The sequence below is a fragment of the Chiloscyllium punctatum genome, chromosome 26 (assembly GCF_047496795.1).
Source record: "Chiloscyllium punctatum isolate Juve2018m chromosome 26, sChiPun1.3, whole genome shotgun sequence".
In the NCBI taxonomy this organism is placed as follows: Eukaryota; Metazoa; Chordata; class Chondrichthyes; order Orectolobiformes; family Hemiscylliidae; genus Chiloscyllium; species Chiloscyllium punctatum.
The window spans coordinates 29,953,409-29,974,165 of record NC_092764.1 but is presented as its reverse complement, the minus strand read 5'-3'; the positions used below and the strand labels follow the sequence as shown (position 1 = coordinate 29,974,165).

Here is a 20,757-nt window from a genome sequence, read left to right as displayed (position 1 = left end):
TCATACAGGCCCATCTCGCTCTTAAATGTGGACTTTAAAATCCTCTCTAAGGCTCTCGTGTTAAGGCTGGAGACTGTGCTACCTTCTATCATTAAAGAGGATCAGACGGGCTTCATAAAGGGTCGCAGATCCTCCAATAATGTTAGGAGGCTGCTTAACGTAATTCAAGCATGCCAATAGCAGTCAATACAAGGATGGGTGATTTCTTCAGATGCAGAGAAGGCATATGACCGAGTTCAGTGGCCATATCTTTTCTATAAGGTAAAACCAGTTTGGTCTGGGCAAAGTTTTCATAAGATGGGTAAAGGTTCTCTACAGTGTACCTCTCGAGGCGGTCATTACCAACGGGGTACGATCAAGCAATGTTAATATTTCCAGGGGCAGCCGGCAGGGCTTTCCCCTTTCACCATTACTCTTTACGGTGGTGATTGAACCGTTGGCAGAGGTCATTCGTGGGGATCTCAATATATCAGCTTCTGAAGTGGGGTCAAAATTACATAAGATCTCGCCGTAAGCAGACGATGTTCTAATTTTCTTGACAAATCCAGCAGTCTCAGTGCCTTGCCTGATACAATGCATTCATGCATTTGGCACTTTTTCAGGGTATAAGATAAATTTTGCTAAATCAGAGCTCACCCTTCTGCCGCTTCCTACTGGTGGAATATGAAATAACTAACCCCCTGGCATAAGCTTTGGCTAAATCTTACAAAAGAATTGGCTCTTGAGTGACTCTCGATTCCCATTTCAGTGGTCACGGGGGGGTTTTGTGTATTTGGGCATATTCATTACTCCAGTTCTGGATTGGCTGTTCAAAGCCAATTTTACTCAATTATTTGAAAAAATTAAACAAGATCTCCAAAGATAGGAGGCACTTCCAGTCTCATGGTTGGGTTGGATAGTACTTATTAAGATGAATATTCTCCCTCGTTTGCTATACCCTTTATAGAATCTCCCCCTGATTTTCAATAAACAAACACTCAGGAGACTGAACGGTTGGTTCAGCTCCTTTACCTGGCACCGTAAATGGCCCCTCATTAAATTAGCCAAACTGCAGTTGCCTCACAGATTGTGGGGAGTGGGGGAGTGGGGGAGTAGGGGAGTAGACCTTCCGGACATTAAAAATTACCAATTAGGCTCACTTTTGACCTGAGTGAGTGAATGGATTTATGGGGACCTTCTTTCAATATGGCTAAATATCGAAGCCTCCCAGGCAAGGTGCCCCCTTACCAGTTTGCTGTTTTTGGACAAGGTGAGGACAGTTAGGGAATATTGCCATAACTCAATAGTCATCAATACTGTTAAAGCATGGAGGGCAATTCAGCAGAGGGAAGGTCATATTGGCCAAACACCTTTGTTTACACCTTTAATGGGTATGCCAGGTTTTCAACCGGGTATGACAGATTCAGGATTTAAATGTTGGGCAGCTAGGGGTATATCTTGCATGGGTGATTTATTTGAGGGAGATGTAATGATGTCTTTTGATCAGTTAGTACGGAAGTAAGAGTTACCTAATTTTCATTTTTCATTTTTTTCAAGTTAGGGATTTTATTCAAAAAAAAAACCACACTTTTGGCTGATCCCTACAAATCTGACAGAGGAATATTAAGGGCGAAGAGTACACGCTCTGTCAGTACTCTACATCACCAATTGGGGGGTGCTACCTCAGATGAGTCTGATCGACTCTGCAAGATGTGGGAAAGAGAGTTGGGTATTGAAGTTTCTTCAGAGGCATGGGAGGATATTTGGGAGAATGCAAGGAAGATATCAATTTGCAATAGGACCCATGCTTTACAGTTGAAGATTCTCCACAGGGTCCACTTAGCACCAGACCATTTGTCAAAATTTAAACCAGGGTATCTTCAACATGTCCCAAGTGCAAGGTCTGTACGGGTACTCTTACCCATTGTCTTTGGTCTTGTGACAGGCTTCAAACATATTGGAGCGCTGTGGCGGATGCAAAGGAGGGGATTTTAGGTGTAGGGTGGAGAAGGACCCTATTTCTCTCCTTTTGGGCCTACCCACTGTATTTTCTGCAGATGCGCAGAAGGAAAAACTTTTCAATATTCTTACGTTCTGTGCAAGGAAGAATATCTTGCTAGGTTGGATATCCGAAAAACCCCCAGGCCTGTCAGGTTGGTGGAAGATTGTTATGGAGTATATTCCCCTGGATTTTCTCACAAATATGGTACACCACAAAACTGTGAATTTTTACAAGACAATGCAACCCTTTTTGAAATACCTGGACACAGATTTATCTGCCACACTAACAAGGGCTTTTATATAGCTGTAATGATTGTGTTTCATGAGTCCAATATCCAGGGAGGAGGAACTGTGAATATATGAGTGTTTTGTTTGGCTGGGCTGAGTTATTACTATTCATTTGTTTGTTGTTAGGTATTTATTTAGTTAGTTAAATAGCCAGTTTAAGTTTTTTTTAAATTTTATACTTCTCTATATATGTTTATACATTCGTATAGTAGGGTGGGTTGGGGAATTTTTTTTATTATTTGAGTTTAGTTTTGCACTGTTTTGAATTGCATTGTTTTGTATTTGTTGTAATATTTAAAAATCAATTTTTTCTTAATAAAAATATATTACAAAAAACATTTTTCCACTCTATTCCCTCTAAACTTCCTGCCCCCTACCAATGATCCCTCCAAAGGAAGGAGTTTTTTCCCCATCTACCTTGTCTCTGCTGTTATAATTTCAAACGTCTCAATCATGTCTCCCCCAACAATCACAAATCTCCTCTGCTCCAAAGTAAAACTCCGGCCAGTGTATCCAATCTTTCTTCATAACGAAAACCTTCCAGCCAGGCAATGTTCTGCTAATTCTCCTCTGCACACTCTCCAGTGCAACTATATTTCACATAATAATATGGACTCCAGGACTGCATACAAGTTTCTAACAGTGTAGGGGAATGGGTCTGGGTGGGTTGCTCTTTGGAGGGTCACTGTGGACTTGTTGGGCTGAAGGGCCTGTTTCCACACTGTCGGGAATCTAATCTAAAATCAATATTTTATGCATTTCCAGCATCACTTAGAGCCATAGAGATGTACAGCATGGAAACAGACCCTTCGGTCCAACCCATCCATGCCGACCAGATAGCCCAACCCAATCTAGTCCCACCTGCCAACACCCGGACCATATCCATCCAAACTCTTCCTGTTCATAAACCCATCCAAATGCCTCTTAAATGTTGCAACTGTATCAGCCTCCACCACATCCTCTGGCAGCTCATTCCATACACATACCACCCTCTGCGTGAAAAAGTTGCCCATTATGTCCCTTTTGTGTCTTTCCCCCCTCACTCTAAACCTATGCCCTCTAGTTCTGGACTCCCCGACCAGAGGGAAAAAATTTTGTCTATTTATTCTATCCATACCCCTCAATTTTGTAGACCTCTAGAAGGTCACTCCTCAGCCTCCGACGCTCCAGGGAAAACAGCCCCAGCCTGTTCAGCCTCTCCCTGTACCTCAGATCCTCCAACCCTGGCAACATCTTCGTAAATCTTTTCTGAACCTTTTCAAGTTTCACAACATCTTTCCGATAGGAAGGAGACCAGAATTGCACGCAATATTCCAACAGTGGCCTAACCAATGTCCTGTACAGATGCAACATGACCTCCCAACACCTGTACTCAATACTCTGACCAAACGCCTTCTTCACTATCCTATCTACCTGCTTTCAAGCAGCTATGAACCTGCACTCCAAGGTCTCTTTGTTCAGCAACGCTCCCTAGGACCTTACCAATAAATGTATAAGTCCTGCTAAGATTTGCTTTCCCAAAATGCAGCACCTCGCATTTATCTGAATTAAATTCCATCTGCCACTTCTCAGCCCATTGGCCCATCTGGTCCAGATCCTGTTGTAATCTGAGGTAACCCTCTTCACTGTCCACTACACCTCCAATTTTGGTGTCATCTGCAAACTTACTAACTGTACCACTTATGCTCGCATCCAAATCATTTGTGTAAATGACAAAAAGTAGAGGACCCAGCACCGATCCTTGTGGCACTCCACTGGGCACAGGCCTCCAGTCTGAAAAACAACCCTCCACCACCACCCTCTGTCTTCTACCTTTGAGCCAGTTCTGTGTCCAAATGGCTAGTTCTCCCTGTATTCCATGAGATCTACCCTTGCAAATCAGTCTCCCATGGGGAGACTTGTTGAACGCCTTACTGAAGTCCATGCAGATTACATCTACTGCTCTGCCCTCATCAATCCTCTTCGTTACTTCCTCAAAAGAACTCAATCAAGTTTGTGTGAGACATAATTTCCCACACACAAAGCCATGTTGACTATCCCTAATTAGTCCTTGCTTTTCCAAATACACGTACATCTTGTCCCTCAGGATTCCCTCCAACAACTTGCCCACCACCGAGGTCAGATTCACTGGTCTATAGTTCCCTGGCTTGTCTTTACCGCCCTTCTTAAACAGTTGCACCACGTTTGCCAACCTCCAGTCTTCCGGCACCTCACCTGTGACGATCGATGATACAAATATCTCAGCAAGAGGCCCAGCAATCACTTCTCCAGCTTCCCACAGAGTTCTCGGGTACACCTGATTAGGTCCTTGGGATTTATCCACTTTTCACCATTTTAAGACATCCAGCACTTATTCCTCTATAATCTGGGCATTTTGCAAGATGTCACCATCTATTTCCCTACAATCTATATCTTCCATCTCCTTTTCCACAGTAAATAGTGATGCATATTCACTTAGTATCGCCCCCATTTTCTGTGGCTCCACACAACGGCTGCCTTGCTGATCTTTGAGGGGCCCTATTCTCTCCCTAATTATCCTTTTGTCTTTAATATATTTGTAAAAACCCTTTGGATTCTCCTTAATTCTATTTGCCAAAGCTATCTCATGTCCCCGTTTTGCCCTCCTGATTTCCCTCTTAAGTATACTCCTACTTCCTTTATACTCTAAGGATCCACTCCATCCATCCTGTCTATACTTGACATATGCTTCTTTCTTTTTCTTAACCAAACCCTCAATTTCTTTAGTCATTCAGCATTCCCTATACCTACCAGCCTTCCCTTTCACCCTGACAGGAATATACTTTCTCTGGATTCTTGTTATCTCATTTCTAAAGGCTTTCTATTTTCCAGCCGGCCCTTTAGCTGCGTACATCTGCCTTCAATCAGCTTTCCAAAGTTCTTGCCTAATACCGTCAAAATTGGCCTTTCTCCAATTTAGGACTTCAACTTTTAAGATCTGGTCTATTCTTTTCCATCACTATTTTAAAACAAATAGAACTATGGTCGCTGGCCCCAAAGTGCTCCCCCACTGACACCTCAGTCATCTGCCCTGCCTGATTTCCCAAGAGTAGGTTTTGCACCTGTTCTAGTAGGTATATCCACATACTCAATCAGAAAATTGTCTTGTACGCACTTAAGGAATTCCTCTCCATCTAAACCTTTAACACTATGGTAGTCCCAGTCGACGTTTGGAAAGTTAAAATCCCCTACCATAACTACCCTATTATTCTTACAGATAGCGGAGATCTCCTTACAGGTTTGTTCCTCAATTTCCCTCTGACTATTAGGGGGTCTATAATACAATCCCAATAAGGTAATCATCCCTTTCTTATTTCTCAGTTCCACCCAAATAACTTCACTGGATGTATTTCCAGGAATATCCTCCCTCAGCACAGCTGTAATGCTATCCCTTATCAGACAGGCCCCTCCCCCTCCTCTCTCGCCTCCCTTTCTATCCTTCCTGTAGCATTTGTATCCTGGAACATTCAGCTGCCAGTCCTGCCCATCCCTGAGCCAATGTTTCCGTAATTGCTATAATATCCCAGTCCCATGTTCCTAACCATGCCCAGAGTTCATCTGCCTTCCCTGTTAGGTCCCTTGCATTGAAATAAATGCAGTTTAATTTATTAGTCCTACCTTGTCCCTGCCTACCCTGACTTTTTGACTCACTTCTGTTCTCAGCTGTACCCGTCTCTGATCGATCTCTTTCCTCACTATCTCCCTGGGTCCCACCCCCCCACCTTACTAGTTTAAATCCTCCCAAGCAGTTCTAGAAAATTTCCCTGCCATTATATTAGTCCCCTTCCAATTTAATGCAATCCGTCCTTCTTGTACAGGTCACTTCTCCCCCAAAAGTGATTCCAATGATCCAAAGATGTGAATCCTTCTCCCATACACCAAATCGTCAGCCATGCATTCATCTGCTCTATCCTCCTATTCCTGCCCTCACTAGCTCGTAGCACTGGGAGTAATCCAGATATTACTAGCCTTTAGGACCTCCTTTTTAAATTTCTGCCTAACTCTCTGTAATCTCCCTTTAGCGTTTCAACCTTTTCCCTTCCAATGTAGTTGGTTCCAATGTGGACAATGACCTCCTGCTGGCCCCTCTCCCCTCTGAGAACATTCTGCACCCTCTCTGAGACATCCTTGATCCTGGCACCAGGGAAACAACACACCATTCTGCTTTTTCTCTGCGGGCCTCAGAAACATCTGGCTGTACCTCTGACTACGGAATCCCCTAACACAATTGATCTCTTGGAAGCCGATATACCCATCATTGCATTCCAGCCAGTGTCAATACCAGAAACTTGGCTGTTCGTGCTACGTTCCCCTGAGAATCCATCATCCCCTACATTTCCCAAAACAGCATACCTGTTTGAAATAGGTATATCCACAAAAGACTCCTGCCGTAGCTGCGGACCTCTCTTACCCTTCCTGGAGTTAACCCATCTATGTGACTGTATCTGAGACTTTCCCCCCTTCCTATAACTGCCATCCATCACATACTGTTGCTCATTCCTCATCGCTTCTATCAGTCTCTCCAACCAATCCATTGTTTATATCATTGTGATATATCAAGTGATCATTGTTTATATATGCATCTGGATATTAAATGCCAGTAGCTACTTAACACTAAGATGAAGTACAGTTACAACCCATCCAACCTTGCTACCAGCCACAATTCTGGATAACATTTTCTCTCATCACTGTGGGGAGATTATTGGTCTGCAGTGCTAGGACAGATGGCAATTAGTTCTCAACAAGTCAGAGAGTGAACTTGAGTAATTGGGAAAAGGGACGCGTCAATTCCTCATTTAACATTTTACCAACTAAGATATTAGGGGTAAAGAATTTAAATCCCATACAATAGCAGCACTGTGTCCCATCTACAAGATCCACTACAGAAATTCACAAAAAAGATCCTTGAAAAGCACCTTCCAAATGCATGGCTTTTCCATCTTAAAGGGAAAGAGCAGCATCTATAACGGGAACACCACTAACTGCAAGTTCCCCTCCAAGCCACTCAACATCCTGACGTGGAAATATATCGCTCTTTCTTGACTGTTGCTAAGTCAATACCCTAGAATTCCCTCCCTAAGGGCACTGTGGATCAATCTAAAGCATGTGGTTCAAGAAGGCAGCTCACCACCTTCTCCAAGGATGGGCAATAGATGCTGGCCAGCCAGTGATGCCCATGTCTGACAAGTGAATAACAAAAACAAAAACTTTGCAAACGTTCCATCCATTATCAGTGATCTATGACTAATAGCAAGAAATCTCAATAAATACTTACGCTAGCGTCATGTTGTTTCCAGGGTCCAGGCTGACCTCAATCACAGTTGTTCCTTCAATATCCACCTCCTTGCAAGGAGTGGTATTTCGTCCAGTGACTCTGCAAGCTTGATAAAAACCATGAGGTTTGACTCGACCAGAGTCATTCCCAACAAAAATTTGTAAGGTTACTGGTTCATTATAACCTTCCAACTATAAAGGGAAAAAAAGGAAGCTTATTACTTAAAACCTTTGAATGACATAAGCAAAGCTTCAAAAGTAGAATTTTAACAAATAATAAGTAAATATTTAGGCAAGGACAAAATGTTAAGTTTTAGATAGCCATTTGGTGAAAGAGAAGACCAGAAGTAATTCTTGTTTGTTGATTTAGACAGTTCAAATATGTGAGTGCCCCCTGACACCCCCCACCCCTCAACACACACGGACACTCCCATCCACCCACCCAATGTATTCATTCAATCTTAAGTTACACAATTAGCCCAAGATTTTTTTTTTGAGATATATTAATGATATAAATTTCTGCCCAACACATAATTGTAATGTCTGTGGCTGATGTGTCATATTACTACCAGAGTGTTCTCCAACACTTGGTATTTCCAACATGTATACTATTTGCTTTCAAATTAACTTGCACAAGTTTTAAGAGGATGCAGGAAGGGGGAAGACCTGGGATGTAAGTACAGAAGTCTATAGGGAGAACAGAGCTATTCAGAAGGCAAAGGAACACGTGGCTTTATAAACTGAGGTCTAAGAGAAAAAAGCTGTAATATCTTGAATAATTCTGGCTCCCATACATCAAGATGATTTATTAAGATATTGCCAGGGATAAATTGGCATATGCATTGATAGACAAGAAAAACTGATGTTGCTCTCCTAACAAAGGAAGTTAAGATCTTAAAGAGAAATGTGACCGAGATGTTAAAAATCATGAAGAATTTATAAAGCAACTGAGAAGAAATTTTCAGTGACAGACTGGTCAGTTACCAAAGGAGACAAATTTAATATTACTGACAAAAGAACATAATGTAGCATGAGGGGAAAATATTTGTGCTTCAAGTGTTAATATCTGAAACACATTGCAAAGGATGGTAGCACCAGTTTCATTAATAGCTTTCTCTTAGAAAATAAATAATCTCTTAGAACAGGAAAACAAATAAACAAAAACTGAGTATTCTATTGTCTAGATTCAATTTTGCCAAATAAGGGAGGGAGTGTTAAGAAGTTTGGAAAAATGGTTATGGTGCAATGCATTTTGCACGTTAACACATGGTAGAGGCAATGGATGTTTAGGCTAGTGGGTAGGATAACAATCAGACAGACTGTTTTGGTCCAGATACTGTTGATGTTCATGCAGCCTCACTTATCCAAGCAATTGGATAGTGTTCTAGCACATTTCTGGTCCATGGCTTTGTTGTGGTGGAGAGACTTTTGTGGGGAAAGAAGGTGAGTCAGTAGTTAAAGAGCACGCAGCCTTTGATTTGTTCTATAGTAACAACATTTAAATGGCTTGCTCAGTTGAGTTTCTGATCAGTGATGACAGCCAAAATGTTGATTAGGAAATTCAGCAATGGCAGTGCCACTGAATGAGAAGAGCATATGATACATTCTCTTGTTGGAGATGGTCCAGCATTTGTGTGGTGCAAGTATGTTATCAGCCCAAGTCTAATTATTCTGACAACATACCAGAATAAGCTTTATTAGTTTAAAATAAAAGCTACTTGTAAAATTTTACATCAAGCCAGACATTTCAGGCATTATTACTTTTTTTGTGGCCAGGCTATCAATGTTGCTCAACTAGTTTTACAATGTGCAAGAAACAACAGAACCTTTATCAAGGTCTGAAGAATCAGTTAGTCCACTTTTGTATTTAAACTGCTATGCGATCCACTTTGCTTTATTACTTCTGTTACTTACTAAGCACTACAAGCACTGAGTAGTCTAAGCCAGATAATCTGTCAGCATGTTATATTTTGCCAAATTTGTATGATAGGAGTATTGTGGGATAAACTATACTGTTTTCAGTGTGTATACCAAGCACAAACTTCTCATCAATTGTGTACCCTAATACCTAGGTAATGTATACTTAGGGTTAAAATGCAATTTATGATTAGCATGCTTTTGCTGACAGAAGTTGATACTTGTATTGAGCAAGTAAGTGCATATTTCGGAACAAGAGAAAATATTCCCACCATCAAGCCAGTTTCATCATTAGTTACATCACGACAGATCTGTACCTCATCTAAATTTACACATTGATTCTCCAAATCCCTGTATACCTTTTCCCATTGAAAAAAAAAACAAACTCAATCTTGAAAATTTCAACAGGCTCAGGCATCCACAGCCTTTTGGGAGAATGCTTCATATTTCCAGTCCCTCCAAGTGAAAAAGTACACCCTAATTTTATTGACTCAGCTCTAATTTTACTCAAATTTATTTGTTAGTCTAAATATCTTGAGTGGAGGAACTTTCAATCATTTATACTCAAAGAATTCAAAACAATCTCATAATTTCTCTCTTCAAGCTTTGATGAAGATCTGTTGTATCTTTATTTTTCCCTCAGATTTGGAGCCTCGTCTCAACATAGTGTTCCAGATGGGGTCTTGTGCAACCAAAGCATCAGTTCCGCAAATTTAAATTCTCACTCCTTGAGACAAAGATCAACTTTAACATTTATGATTACTTCAGACATCTGCACACTGGATTTTACTGATTTGTGTACAAGAACACAAATCTTTGTACTCTTACAGAGCTCTTAGTCTGAGTATTAAAGAAATATTTCCTATTATTTGTCTTTCTGTCATCAAAATGAGCAAAACTTTCCTCGATAGAACTCTACTTTCAATTTGATGTCTAAAGGCATCTGCTTTCTCCTGTGCACAAAATATATTGAACGTCCCAATTTTATGTTACCTATAAACCTGAACTCTTGTGGAAAGTATGGGAGGCAGCACAAGTCATAGCAATTTGCATTCCCTTTGTTCCTCTGTTAACTTAAGGTTACACTTGCTAATATCCAAGAGCTTGTGCAATAGCTAAGATATTTCATAAATACATTTAAACAAAGAATGGCAAACACATTACAAATACTAAACAATGAGAAAAAGATTAACACTTTTCTTATCTGATGTAAAGTTAGAATTCTTATATTAAAATTTTTAAAAATCAGGTTAATATTGCACACATGCATTCATAAATAATTGGTGTTGAGCAGACAGTTAGTAAGCATGTCATAATTTAAGTAGTCTTACATGACAATATTTATTTTTCTTCGAAACACAATCTGTTTCTGGATTTCTCCCAGTCCATTTTATATATTAAATATTTTTCTAAATTAGTTTTCAAGTAGCCTACTTCAAATTCTAAAATTATATCTTTTTGTTTACAATTCATGACAAAACATTATGTTGAGCTTATGGTTATTTATTTTCAAAAATAAAGGATGCATTACCTTTATAGTTGGAAAACCTTGTTGTGTCCGATCTTTCACAGAACCACGGCTACCCTCTGTCAAGTATCGTGCCCGGTGTTGTGTCTCAGGTTGAACAAGTACTTTGAGTTCTTTGCCCTCACTTTTACCAGGATAATGACCAGTTAGCGCTGGACCCTTCTTTAAAGAAGTTTTCTGTGGCTCTGTTATTCTGTGAAACATTAAAAACATTTATCACTAAAGTTAGTTTGGTGACTGAAAATCAAAAGATCTGTCACCATACTTCATTACTATTGCACTTTCATCTAAATAGTTGTTTGCATCTTTCACGAAATTATCTTTCATTTTCCTAAACAATTTCACCTAATTTCTGTTATGTTGTCCTTCCAGGAAAGAAAGCATAAAATATTCAATTATAAATTATTCCATTTAAATTTTCAATAATATTTAAATACAGAATGATTTACCTAAAATTAAATGATCAAATAGAATTCAGAACAGATTTTGGATACTAGTGGGATATTGAATATCACTTCAGTAAACTGATGATTAAATCTGGATGCTGAAAGGAATGCAATGCTTGTTCCAGAATAAGCTTGTTCCAGAACATCACAAAATTTCAAATGAAAAAAAGGCCTGAGAACATTTCATTTCCTCATCTGCATTTCAGAAACTTAACTGCCCTGGGGCTATCCTGTTATTGTGTGCGCACATTCCAAAAAGAAATCAAGTTTAGCAAATTAAAACTAAATTAAGTTTATTTTTGTTCTAACCTTGCCTCCCACTTGCACCGATCATCTCTTTGAACTCTTCCAATTTCCCTCTGATCAATTCACCAGAAAAATTAAAATAAATCAGGATGTTGCAATTTATATACATTTTAAATATCATTTAGTTTAGATTTTAAATTTTGAACTTGTGGCGCATAGATTTTCTGTTTGATTAACTTGTACATATTTCTACACCAATGGTGATTTCCTTTTTGAAAGCAGAGAAAGATAGTTCAAGAATGCTAATGAGAATTTGTTTACATTGGGATAGTTTGAGTGAACAATGGAATGCAGTCAGCTTTCAGATAGAAGATAGTAGAATTTTCTTTAGGGCTTGAGGGCAGGACACACAGCTTTGGGGGATGGGGGAAGAAAGAGCTTTTTAATTTCAGATTGGGTGCTATTAGAAGGCTGGGCTGTTGATAGATGTGCAAACAGTTGCTCCTGAAAATGGGATATTGTTTCAGGACTGTTGAGATTATCTCAATTTAAAGGAGAAAATGAGCACTGCAGATGCTGGAGATCAGAGTCAAGAGTGTGGTGGGCGAAAAGCACAGCAGGTCAGGCAACATCTGAGTAGCAGGAGAATCGACATTTTGGGCATAAGGCCTTCATCAGGAATGAGGCTTGTGGGTCGGGGTTGAGAGATAAATGAGAGGGGTGTGGGATTGGTGGGGGGGGGGGGTTACAGGGTCCCAAGGCAGAATATAAGGCGTTCCTCCTCCAGGCGTTGGATGGTAACAGTTTGGTGGTGAAGGAGGCCCAGGACCTGCAAGTCCTTGACGGAATGGGAGGGGGAGTTGAAGTGTTCAGCCACAGGGCGGTGAGGTTGGTGGGTGCAGGTGTCCCAGAGACATTCCCTGAAACAATCCACAAGAATCTGACCCATCACCTTCTCCTTCACATTCATCCACCCATCGCTTTCCCAACTACCTCCACCAACACCCCCCCACCCCCACCATCCCCCCTCCCATTTATTTCTCAGCCCCGATCCACAAGCCTCATTCCTGATGAAGGGCTTATGCCTGAAACATTGATTCTCTTGCTCCTCTGATGCTGCCTGACCTGCTGTACTTTTCCAGCACCACACTCTCGACTCAATTTAAAGGAGCCAGGTTTAATAAGGTCTAGAGCAGAACTGTTTAATTAAAAACTAAAGGGTTATTTGACATGAAATAAAAGGAAATTCTCTTCAGTCCCATAAAGGAGTGTTGTTGGAATTAATGGGAGGCATTTTGCAGGTGTTTCAAGAGATTTAAACTTGTGTTATATGAAAATAGTTTGGTTTACTCTATTTTATCTGCAGTTCTTTTGCATGGTAAACTAGTTTCATTGTCAAACCTGACTCTGCAACATTATATATTTGTGTTGCAGCGAAAAGCCACCTAGTTAAACCAAACAAAAAAAAAACTGTCAAGCCAGGTTTCAGTTTGGTATCAAACATCAGAAAGATAATAATGTCTCATTCTTTAATTTATCTTAGTGAACAGTCCCTCAACTTGACCCCATATCTATTTTTAAAGCACAGCCAAGATTGGGAAGTTGACATCAAACAAAAAAGTGTAGGCAGCATTTATTTTTATTGCAATCTTATTTATATAACCGAATACAACATGATTTTATATAATAGAGATTTTTTTTTAATATTGTGCGTCTGGACAGGTTTGGTAATTTTACAACAGAAATGATCATATATTATAAATGTCACTTGTTCAAAAATGGCCATACTGGAATCATATAAATCAGGTTTCATTAACAATTTAGGATGACCATTTCAGTATGAACACAATATAAATGAATTCAAATTCATAGCTACTTACAAAGCACAAAAATCAGCTGGGAATTTTTACTTTATTTCATATTCAGAACCATTTCTATTTGCAACTACATACATGCTTTTAAGATAAAATCATGCTGGCAGCATGAATGAGGTAATGGCCAACTTAAAGATTACTAAAATTACTATTTAATATAGTCAGCCAAGTCAGTTAAAATCAGCTTAATTTTCTACAATGAAAAATATTGTGAAATGAATGAATATGGAATGTTATAGTGTGCAGACAATATAATATTAGATAACAAAGCTCAAGCAGTTTAATAACACTGCTGTAAATCAAAGATCTTACATCCTTGAAACAGATTTGTGACAGGAATATTTTATGTAACATACTAACGTAATGGTTTTCTTTTACTTTTAACAAACCACTCTTCTTACCCACTCCCTTCCAGTATCAGTGTCCCTGCAATTGAATTATGTGATTTTGACTGAAACATTACTTCAATATTTGATTTGAGACCTTGTGATATTGAGCAGAAGTACCAACTTTAAGAAGAGCACGAAACAGGTAATGGCAGGATGGTCACCCAATCAACATCACCTTTTTTTGCAAATGCAGTCAGAAAAGATCTGTAAAGGCTGGTTTGTTTCACACCCCAATTGTTCTTGAAAGTTCTATCCATTGTGTTAATTTCACTGACTGTTATAAGAAATTGCACACAAAGCCAAGAATCTGGGATGAATTAGAAGACTATAACACAGAAGACACCTTTAGAAATTTTACAAATTTTGCTCAGGTCATTTTTTAACTCCAGTGAAAGTCTTATACCAAGTGGACAGCCGAGCTCGCGAGAAGGCAGGAAGTGATATTGTCCACATGCTTGTTGAGCTGGTGATTCGCTTAGCAATTATTTTTTCTTAATGGTGAGAGAAATAGAACAAGTTTTATAGACTTAGAGTCACAAAACTACAATATTAAAAAAAAACCAAGTCATACTTTGAAACAATAGAAATTCGTCAAACAAAATTAAGCAAACACAAGTGCCAAACACATTTAATGCATGGCAATAGGAAAATATGGGTATCTCTTCTCCAAAATTACTAATTACTTTTCTCTTCATTACCTCCCAGGCATCTGTTCAAGGTCAAGCTTCAAACTATTATTAAAAGAACAAAGAAGCTAAATTTAAATTATGGATCACATTTGAAATTGTAGTTTTAAAATTAGTTACTGCTGTTTAACAAATGGTAATCAGCTCTATCCATACTAATAAATTTAAAGCAACAGCTGTCACATATCTATCGTGAAACTAAAATAACACTGCAAGTGCCAACTCCCTACTTTTCTGAATTGTAAATTTCGTCTCTGTTGATTCCAACCTTTTTGGTCCACCTGTCAAGTTAAAAAGGGGGCTTGAATCATCATTTTAGGCTGTCAAATCTATGTTTACATTGGTTGTTTTTTCCTGATCGGATCCCTCACTACTATTGCCATGGTCACCACTTAGAAACTGGATTCAAAGTGTGAGGCTTCTGCCAAATCCATTTAAAGCAATGGCAACTTGTATTTAAATAAAAGTTTGTTGAAAATTGGATTAATTGGAAACAGATGGTAAACAGATTCCAACAATACTTAAAAATCTTTATGATAGATAAAAGCATATGATAAAGCTTTTTTAAAAACTAGAATATTTATATCAAAATGTTGCAGTGATTTTATTAAAGGTCTCATTGTAATGGACTTTCTCATCATAGATATACCCAAAGTACACAAATTTTTCACAAATGATTTCTATTCCCCATACACCTGGCACTTTTCAGACTTGTATTCATTTTCACCCTGAGATTATACTTTGGATTTCAACATAATTGATCCATGCAAATCCTACCATTACATGAAATGCTGCTAAAATAAATTTTTTCATTTCAGTCAAATTGTAAACTCTGCACAGAAATCCTCATGGATTGCACATTAACAATTTGAACAAGTCTGCATTTGCTTTCCCCTAATTTCAATTTAATTATTTTCTTTCTAATGGCTCGTGTGTCCTAATGCAAGATCATTTACAAGAAGTTAGATAAATCCAACAGTGTAAACATATATACATAGTTATGAAACAGTGCAATCTTCAGCGATATGGCTGCAGATTGATAGTGAGGAAGAATACTGGCTTGAAAACCCGATGTACAATCTGTATGGACGGAAATTAGAAACACCAAGGGGCAGAAAACGCTCGGGGCCTATAGACAACCCCATCCAAACAGTATGGAGATACAAGGAAAGCATTAAACAGGAGATCAGAGAAGCATGCCTAACAGCGTAATCATGGATGGCAATGTAAATACAGATTGACCAAACTGAACTAGCAAGTGTGCAGGAAGATTTCCTGGTTGTGTAAATGTGAATTTTTAGATCAATATTTTAAGGAACTGAATGGAGAACAGGCTATCCCAAACAGGGCACTGTGGAATGAGAAAAGATTACTTAATAATCTTGTTGTGTGGGATCCATTGAGGAAGAGCAACCATAAAACTGTAGAATTGCTCATTAAAATAGAGAGTGAAGATGAATCTGAAACTAGGATCCTGAATCTAAATTAAAAAGGGGTCTACAAGGGTATGAAGAGGGAGTTGGCAATGATAGATTGAGGAACCTTAGTAAAAGGTTGGTAGTTGATGGGCAATAGCTAATATTTAAGGAATTGTTTGCATGATTTACAACAGTGCATTCTTGCAGCAAATAGGAATGAGACAGGAAAGTTGACTCAACCTTGGTTTACAAAATAAATCAGTGCTTAGATTAGAATCAGAGGCATACAAAATTGCCAGAAAAGGTAGCAAACATGACGACTGTCAGCAGTTTGGATTCAGCAAGAGAAGACAGAAATATAGATCAAGAAGGATAATAAGAGTATTAGAGTAAACTTCCAGGGGCAATAAAAATTGACTGTAAAAACGTCTATAAATATGTGGAGGAAAAGATTAGCAAAGATGAATATTGGTCCCTTAACAGGCAAAAATGGGGGAAATTATAATGGAGAACAAAGAAATAGGAGGAGAACTGGCAGAGCAAGTTTATATCGTGGCAGATACGGACAGCCAAGTGGAATGCGTTCCTGTCACTTATAGTAGTCATGGACCCACTAGTGTCTTAAATGACTACATGGGCAGGATGTGCTCCCAATTACACATATGTGATCTGTGTTTCAGACAGTGTAATAAACCAACAAAGCTGAAAAATATATGGATAACATGTTTAGAAAGATCGTCACACTGCAGTTGAACAGACTGAAGGAAAGAAGAAAATGATGACCACCAGACAGTTGAGGAGAAGCAGGCAGGTAGTGAAGTAGTCCCCTGGGATCCAGCTCACACAACGGTTTTCCATTCTGGAAGCTGAGGAGGGCGCTGCTCACTTAAGGGATTGCATTGAGAGCCAGGGTTCTGGCACCAAAATGGCTTGACTGTACAGGAGGGGAAGGAAGATGAAAGCAGAAGTCAGTGACAGGGGATTCATTAGTTAGGGGAATACGCAGGCTGAAGGCATGGCTCCATAATGGTCACTGAGCAGCTCCAGGGCATCCTGAAAGGTGAATAAACAGAGGTTGTTGTACACATTGGCACCACTGTCATAGATATAACAGATAACGTCTTGCATAAAAAGTTCAGAGAGCTAGGTTAAGAAGTAGGGCCTCAAGTTGTAATGCCAGGATTACCCCAAGCAGCACAAACTAATGAGCACAAAGGTAGGAAAGTAAAACACACCAAGATTTTGAGCAGAAGTGATGTTGTTAGATTGCTGAATCACAGATTGTGTCTGGGAAGGTGCGACCTGTACAAAGGGGATGGTCTGTATCTGAACTAGAATGGGACCAACATCCTGCTGGAATGGTTTGCTAGTGCTGTGGGGAGCTCAAACCTGTTCAGCAGGAACAAGGGTCACCGTGCACGAATTCAGTAGCAACACAGCATAACTCAAAGGTAAGCAAGGCACAGTGAACTCAGCCATACTGTACCTCAAGGGCGTTGAGGGGCTGGTGGATCTCTACTTGAAATGTGAGGAACATTAAAGGTAAAACAGATGAGTTAAGGGTGTGGATTGATACATGGAACTGCAAAGACGTTGCCATCATACAGATGACGTTGAGGAAGGTAGAAGACTGGCAACTTAACGTTTCAGGGTATAGGATCTTCAGGCAGGACAGAGGAGGGTGGAAAAGTGGAGGTAGTGGCGCATTTATTAATTAGGGTGCTAATTTCTGCAGGAAGGAGGTTTGTCAAATGAAGTTTTGTGGGTAGAACTTAAATACTTCTAATGATGCAACTACATCTTTTTATTTCTAAGTCCCCAAACAGTCAGCAGGCAATTGAGGAGCAGATATGTAGTCAATTCACTTAGACATTTAAAAATAAAAAATAGGGCGATTACAATAGGCAATTTCAACTACTCCAATATTAATTGGAATAATCATAGATAAAAGGTTTAGAGAGGGCAGATTTCTTGAAATGCATACAAGAAGCCTTTTAATGCCTTCATGTCGATGGTCAGACAAGGGTCAGTGCAGTGCTGGACCTAATTCTGGGGAATGAATCTAGGTACGTATTTGAGGTGACAATGAGGCACAACACCGTATGTTTCACGTTTGTTCTGGGAAAGGTAAAGATGGTCTGCAAAAAAAAAAGGGGGGATTTTAGTTTGGGATAAGGCAAATTATCTTTAAAATAAGGTAGAATCTGGCTAAAACAGATTGGGAATAGAAACTGAATCAAATTGTGTGGCATTGGAAAAGCACAGCAAGTCAGGCAACATCCAGGGAGCAGGAGAGTTGATGTTTCAGGCATAAACCCTTCATCAGAAATGTCCTGCGGATCAAACTTGCGGGTAAATCTACAGTACTTTGTGGGAAGCATTCAAAAAAGGTACTGGGTGAAGACGAGCCCAACATATTTACTTTTGCATGAAATGTAAGAGCAACATGCCCAGAGAACCATGGTTGTCTAGGAATATTCAGGATTGGGTTAAAAGGAAAATATGTGTGCAAAAGTGAGCAAAACAACAGTGGTCCTAAAGGATTAGTAGTGCGGAGGGTAGGGGGCGCAAAAAAGAATTAGGAGAGCAAAGAGGGAACATTGGAAATGCTAGCAGGCAAGATTAGAGAGAATCCCAAGATATTCTACAAGTATATCAAGGAGAAGAGAATAACTATGGAAAGGGTATGGCCTATTAGAGCCCAAGAGGTAAATCTTTGTGTGAAGCCAGTGGATATTGGTAGAGTGTTAAACGACTACTTCACATCTGTCTTTACTAGGGAGAAGAAGGACTCAAATATAGAATTTGAGAAAATGTATTGTGAAGTTCTTAAGCAAACTGATGTAAGAAAGAGTGGGTATCAGAGGTTTTGGCAAAATTAAAAGTGGACAAATCCCAAATGATATGTACCCCAGCCTGCTGTGGCAGATAGGACGAAATTACAGAGGGCCCTCCCCAAATGTTTAATTGGTCTCTGGCCTCAGCGGAGGTACCAGAGGATTATATAACAGCTAATATGGTTCTATTTCCAAAGAGTGGTAGAGATAGACCAGGCAACTATCGACCGGTGGGTCTAACCTCAGCGGCAAGGAAACTATTGGAGAAAATGGTGAAAGACAAAACTATTTTCTATTTACAGAGGCAAGGTTTGATCAGAAATAGTTAGCATAGCTTTGTCAGAGGGAGGTCATGCCTAATAATTCTGGTGGAATTTTTTTGAGAAGGTAACCAAGAATTTGGATCAGGGTAGGGCAGTTAATGTAGTATAAATGGATTTCAGCAAGGCTTTTCACAAGGTCCCACATGAGAAACTGATAAAATGATAAAAGCTCATGGGATCCAGGGTAACTTGGCATCATGGATCCAAAGTTGGCTTAGTGACAGGAGACAGAGGGTGGTAGTAGAAGGCTGTTGTGTGACTGCAGCTCATGTGCAGTGGTGTACCACAGGGATCAGTGCTGGGTCCCTTATTGTTTGTGATATGCATAAATGATGTACATGAGAACATGGGGGCAATGATAAGTTTGCAGATGGCATCACAATTGGCCAAGTGCTTGACAGCGAGGATGATGATGTTAGGCTACAGGAAGACATAAATGGATTGGTCAGATGAGCCATCAGTCGCAGATGGAATTTAACCCTAATGAATGAGATGATGCATTTTGGAAGAGAGAACAAGACAAGAGCATAGCACTGATGGGCATGATACGGGGAAGCTCAAAGGACCAGAGGAATTGGTGACAGAGGGACCTTGGGGTGCTTGTCCACAGATCTTTAAAAGGTGGCAGGTCAGGTTAATGTGATTTATGAGACCCTTGCTTTCATCAGTCGTAGCATAGATTACAAGAGCACGGAGGTCATATTACAGCTGTACAGAATTTTTGTTAGGTCACAGCTGAAGAACTAGGCGCAGTTCTGGTCACCATATGAAAAGAAGAATGTGGGACTGCACTGGAGGTGGTGCAGAGAAAGTTTACCAGAATGTTGCCTGGGATGAAGCACTTCAATTATGAAGAGGATGGATAAGCTCGAGTTGTTTTCTTTGCAGCAGACAAGGATGAGGGAAGACATGAGAGATGTGTGATCAAGATGAATAGAATAGTTGAAGGGTCAACAACAAAGGGAATAATTTTAAAGTTAAAGTCAGGACGTTTAGAGGGGATTTGAGGAAACACTTTTTCACCTCGAAATGGTGGTGTCTGAAATACACTGCTTGAAATGCTCCATTCCAGGCAACATCCTGGTGAATCTGTTTGGGAGGATAGTTTAGGTGAGGTGAGAAACCGCATAACCTTTTAAAAAGTATTTGGATGAACACTTCAAGTGTCATAACATTAAGAGCTACAGGCCTAGTATGGGAAATAGCACTAATGTAGGTAGAAGTTTTTGGCAGTATAGATGTGCTAGGCCAAACAGCCTCTTCTGTACTGTATGATTATATGAACTGAATATATATTTTGACTCTGTCTTTACAAAAGAAAACAAAAATAATTTCTTAAAAGCATTACGTCACAATTGCTCAGTGGTTAGCACAGCTGCCTCACAGCTCCAGGATGCTGGACTCAATTCCACCCTTGGGCAACTGTCTATTGGAGTTTGCACATTCTCAGCATCTGCGTGGGTTTCCTCCAGGTGCTCCGGTTTCCTTCCACAGTCCAAAGATATGCAGGTTAGGTAGATTAGTCATGCTAAA

The 20,757-nt window shown here is 39.7% G+C and overlaps 1 protein-coding gene across 3 annotated transcripts in view; it reads right to left on the bottom strand.

The window, feature by feature from the left end:
* nfat5b (nuclear factor of activated T cells 5b) overlaps positions 1 to 20,757 on the bottom strand; it is a 228,494-nt gene that overhangs the window by 76,677 nt on the left and 131,060 nt on the right. For all 3 annotated transcript variants that reach the window (XM_072596003.1, XM_072596004.1, XM_072596005.1), the window contains 2 exons: positions 11,009 to 11,198; positions 7,562 to 7,752 (listed from right to left, as the gene is read on the bottom strand). In XM_072596003.1, the coding sequence (XP_072452104.1) occupies positions 7,562 to 7,752; positions 11,009 to 11,198 (381 nt within the window). The remainder of the gene's footprint in view (positions 1 to 7,561; positions 7,753 to 11,008; positions 11,199 to 20,757) is intronic.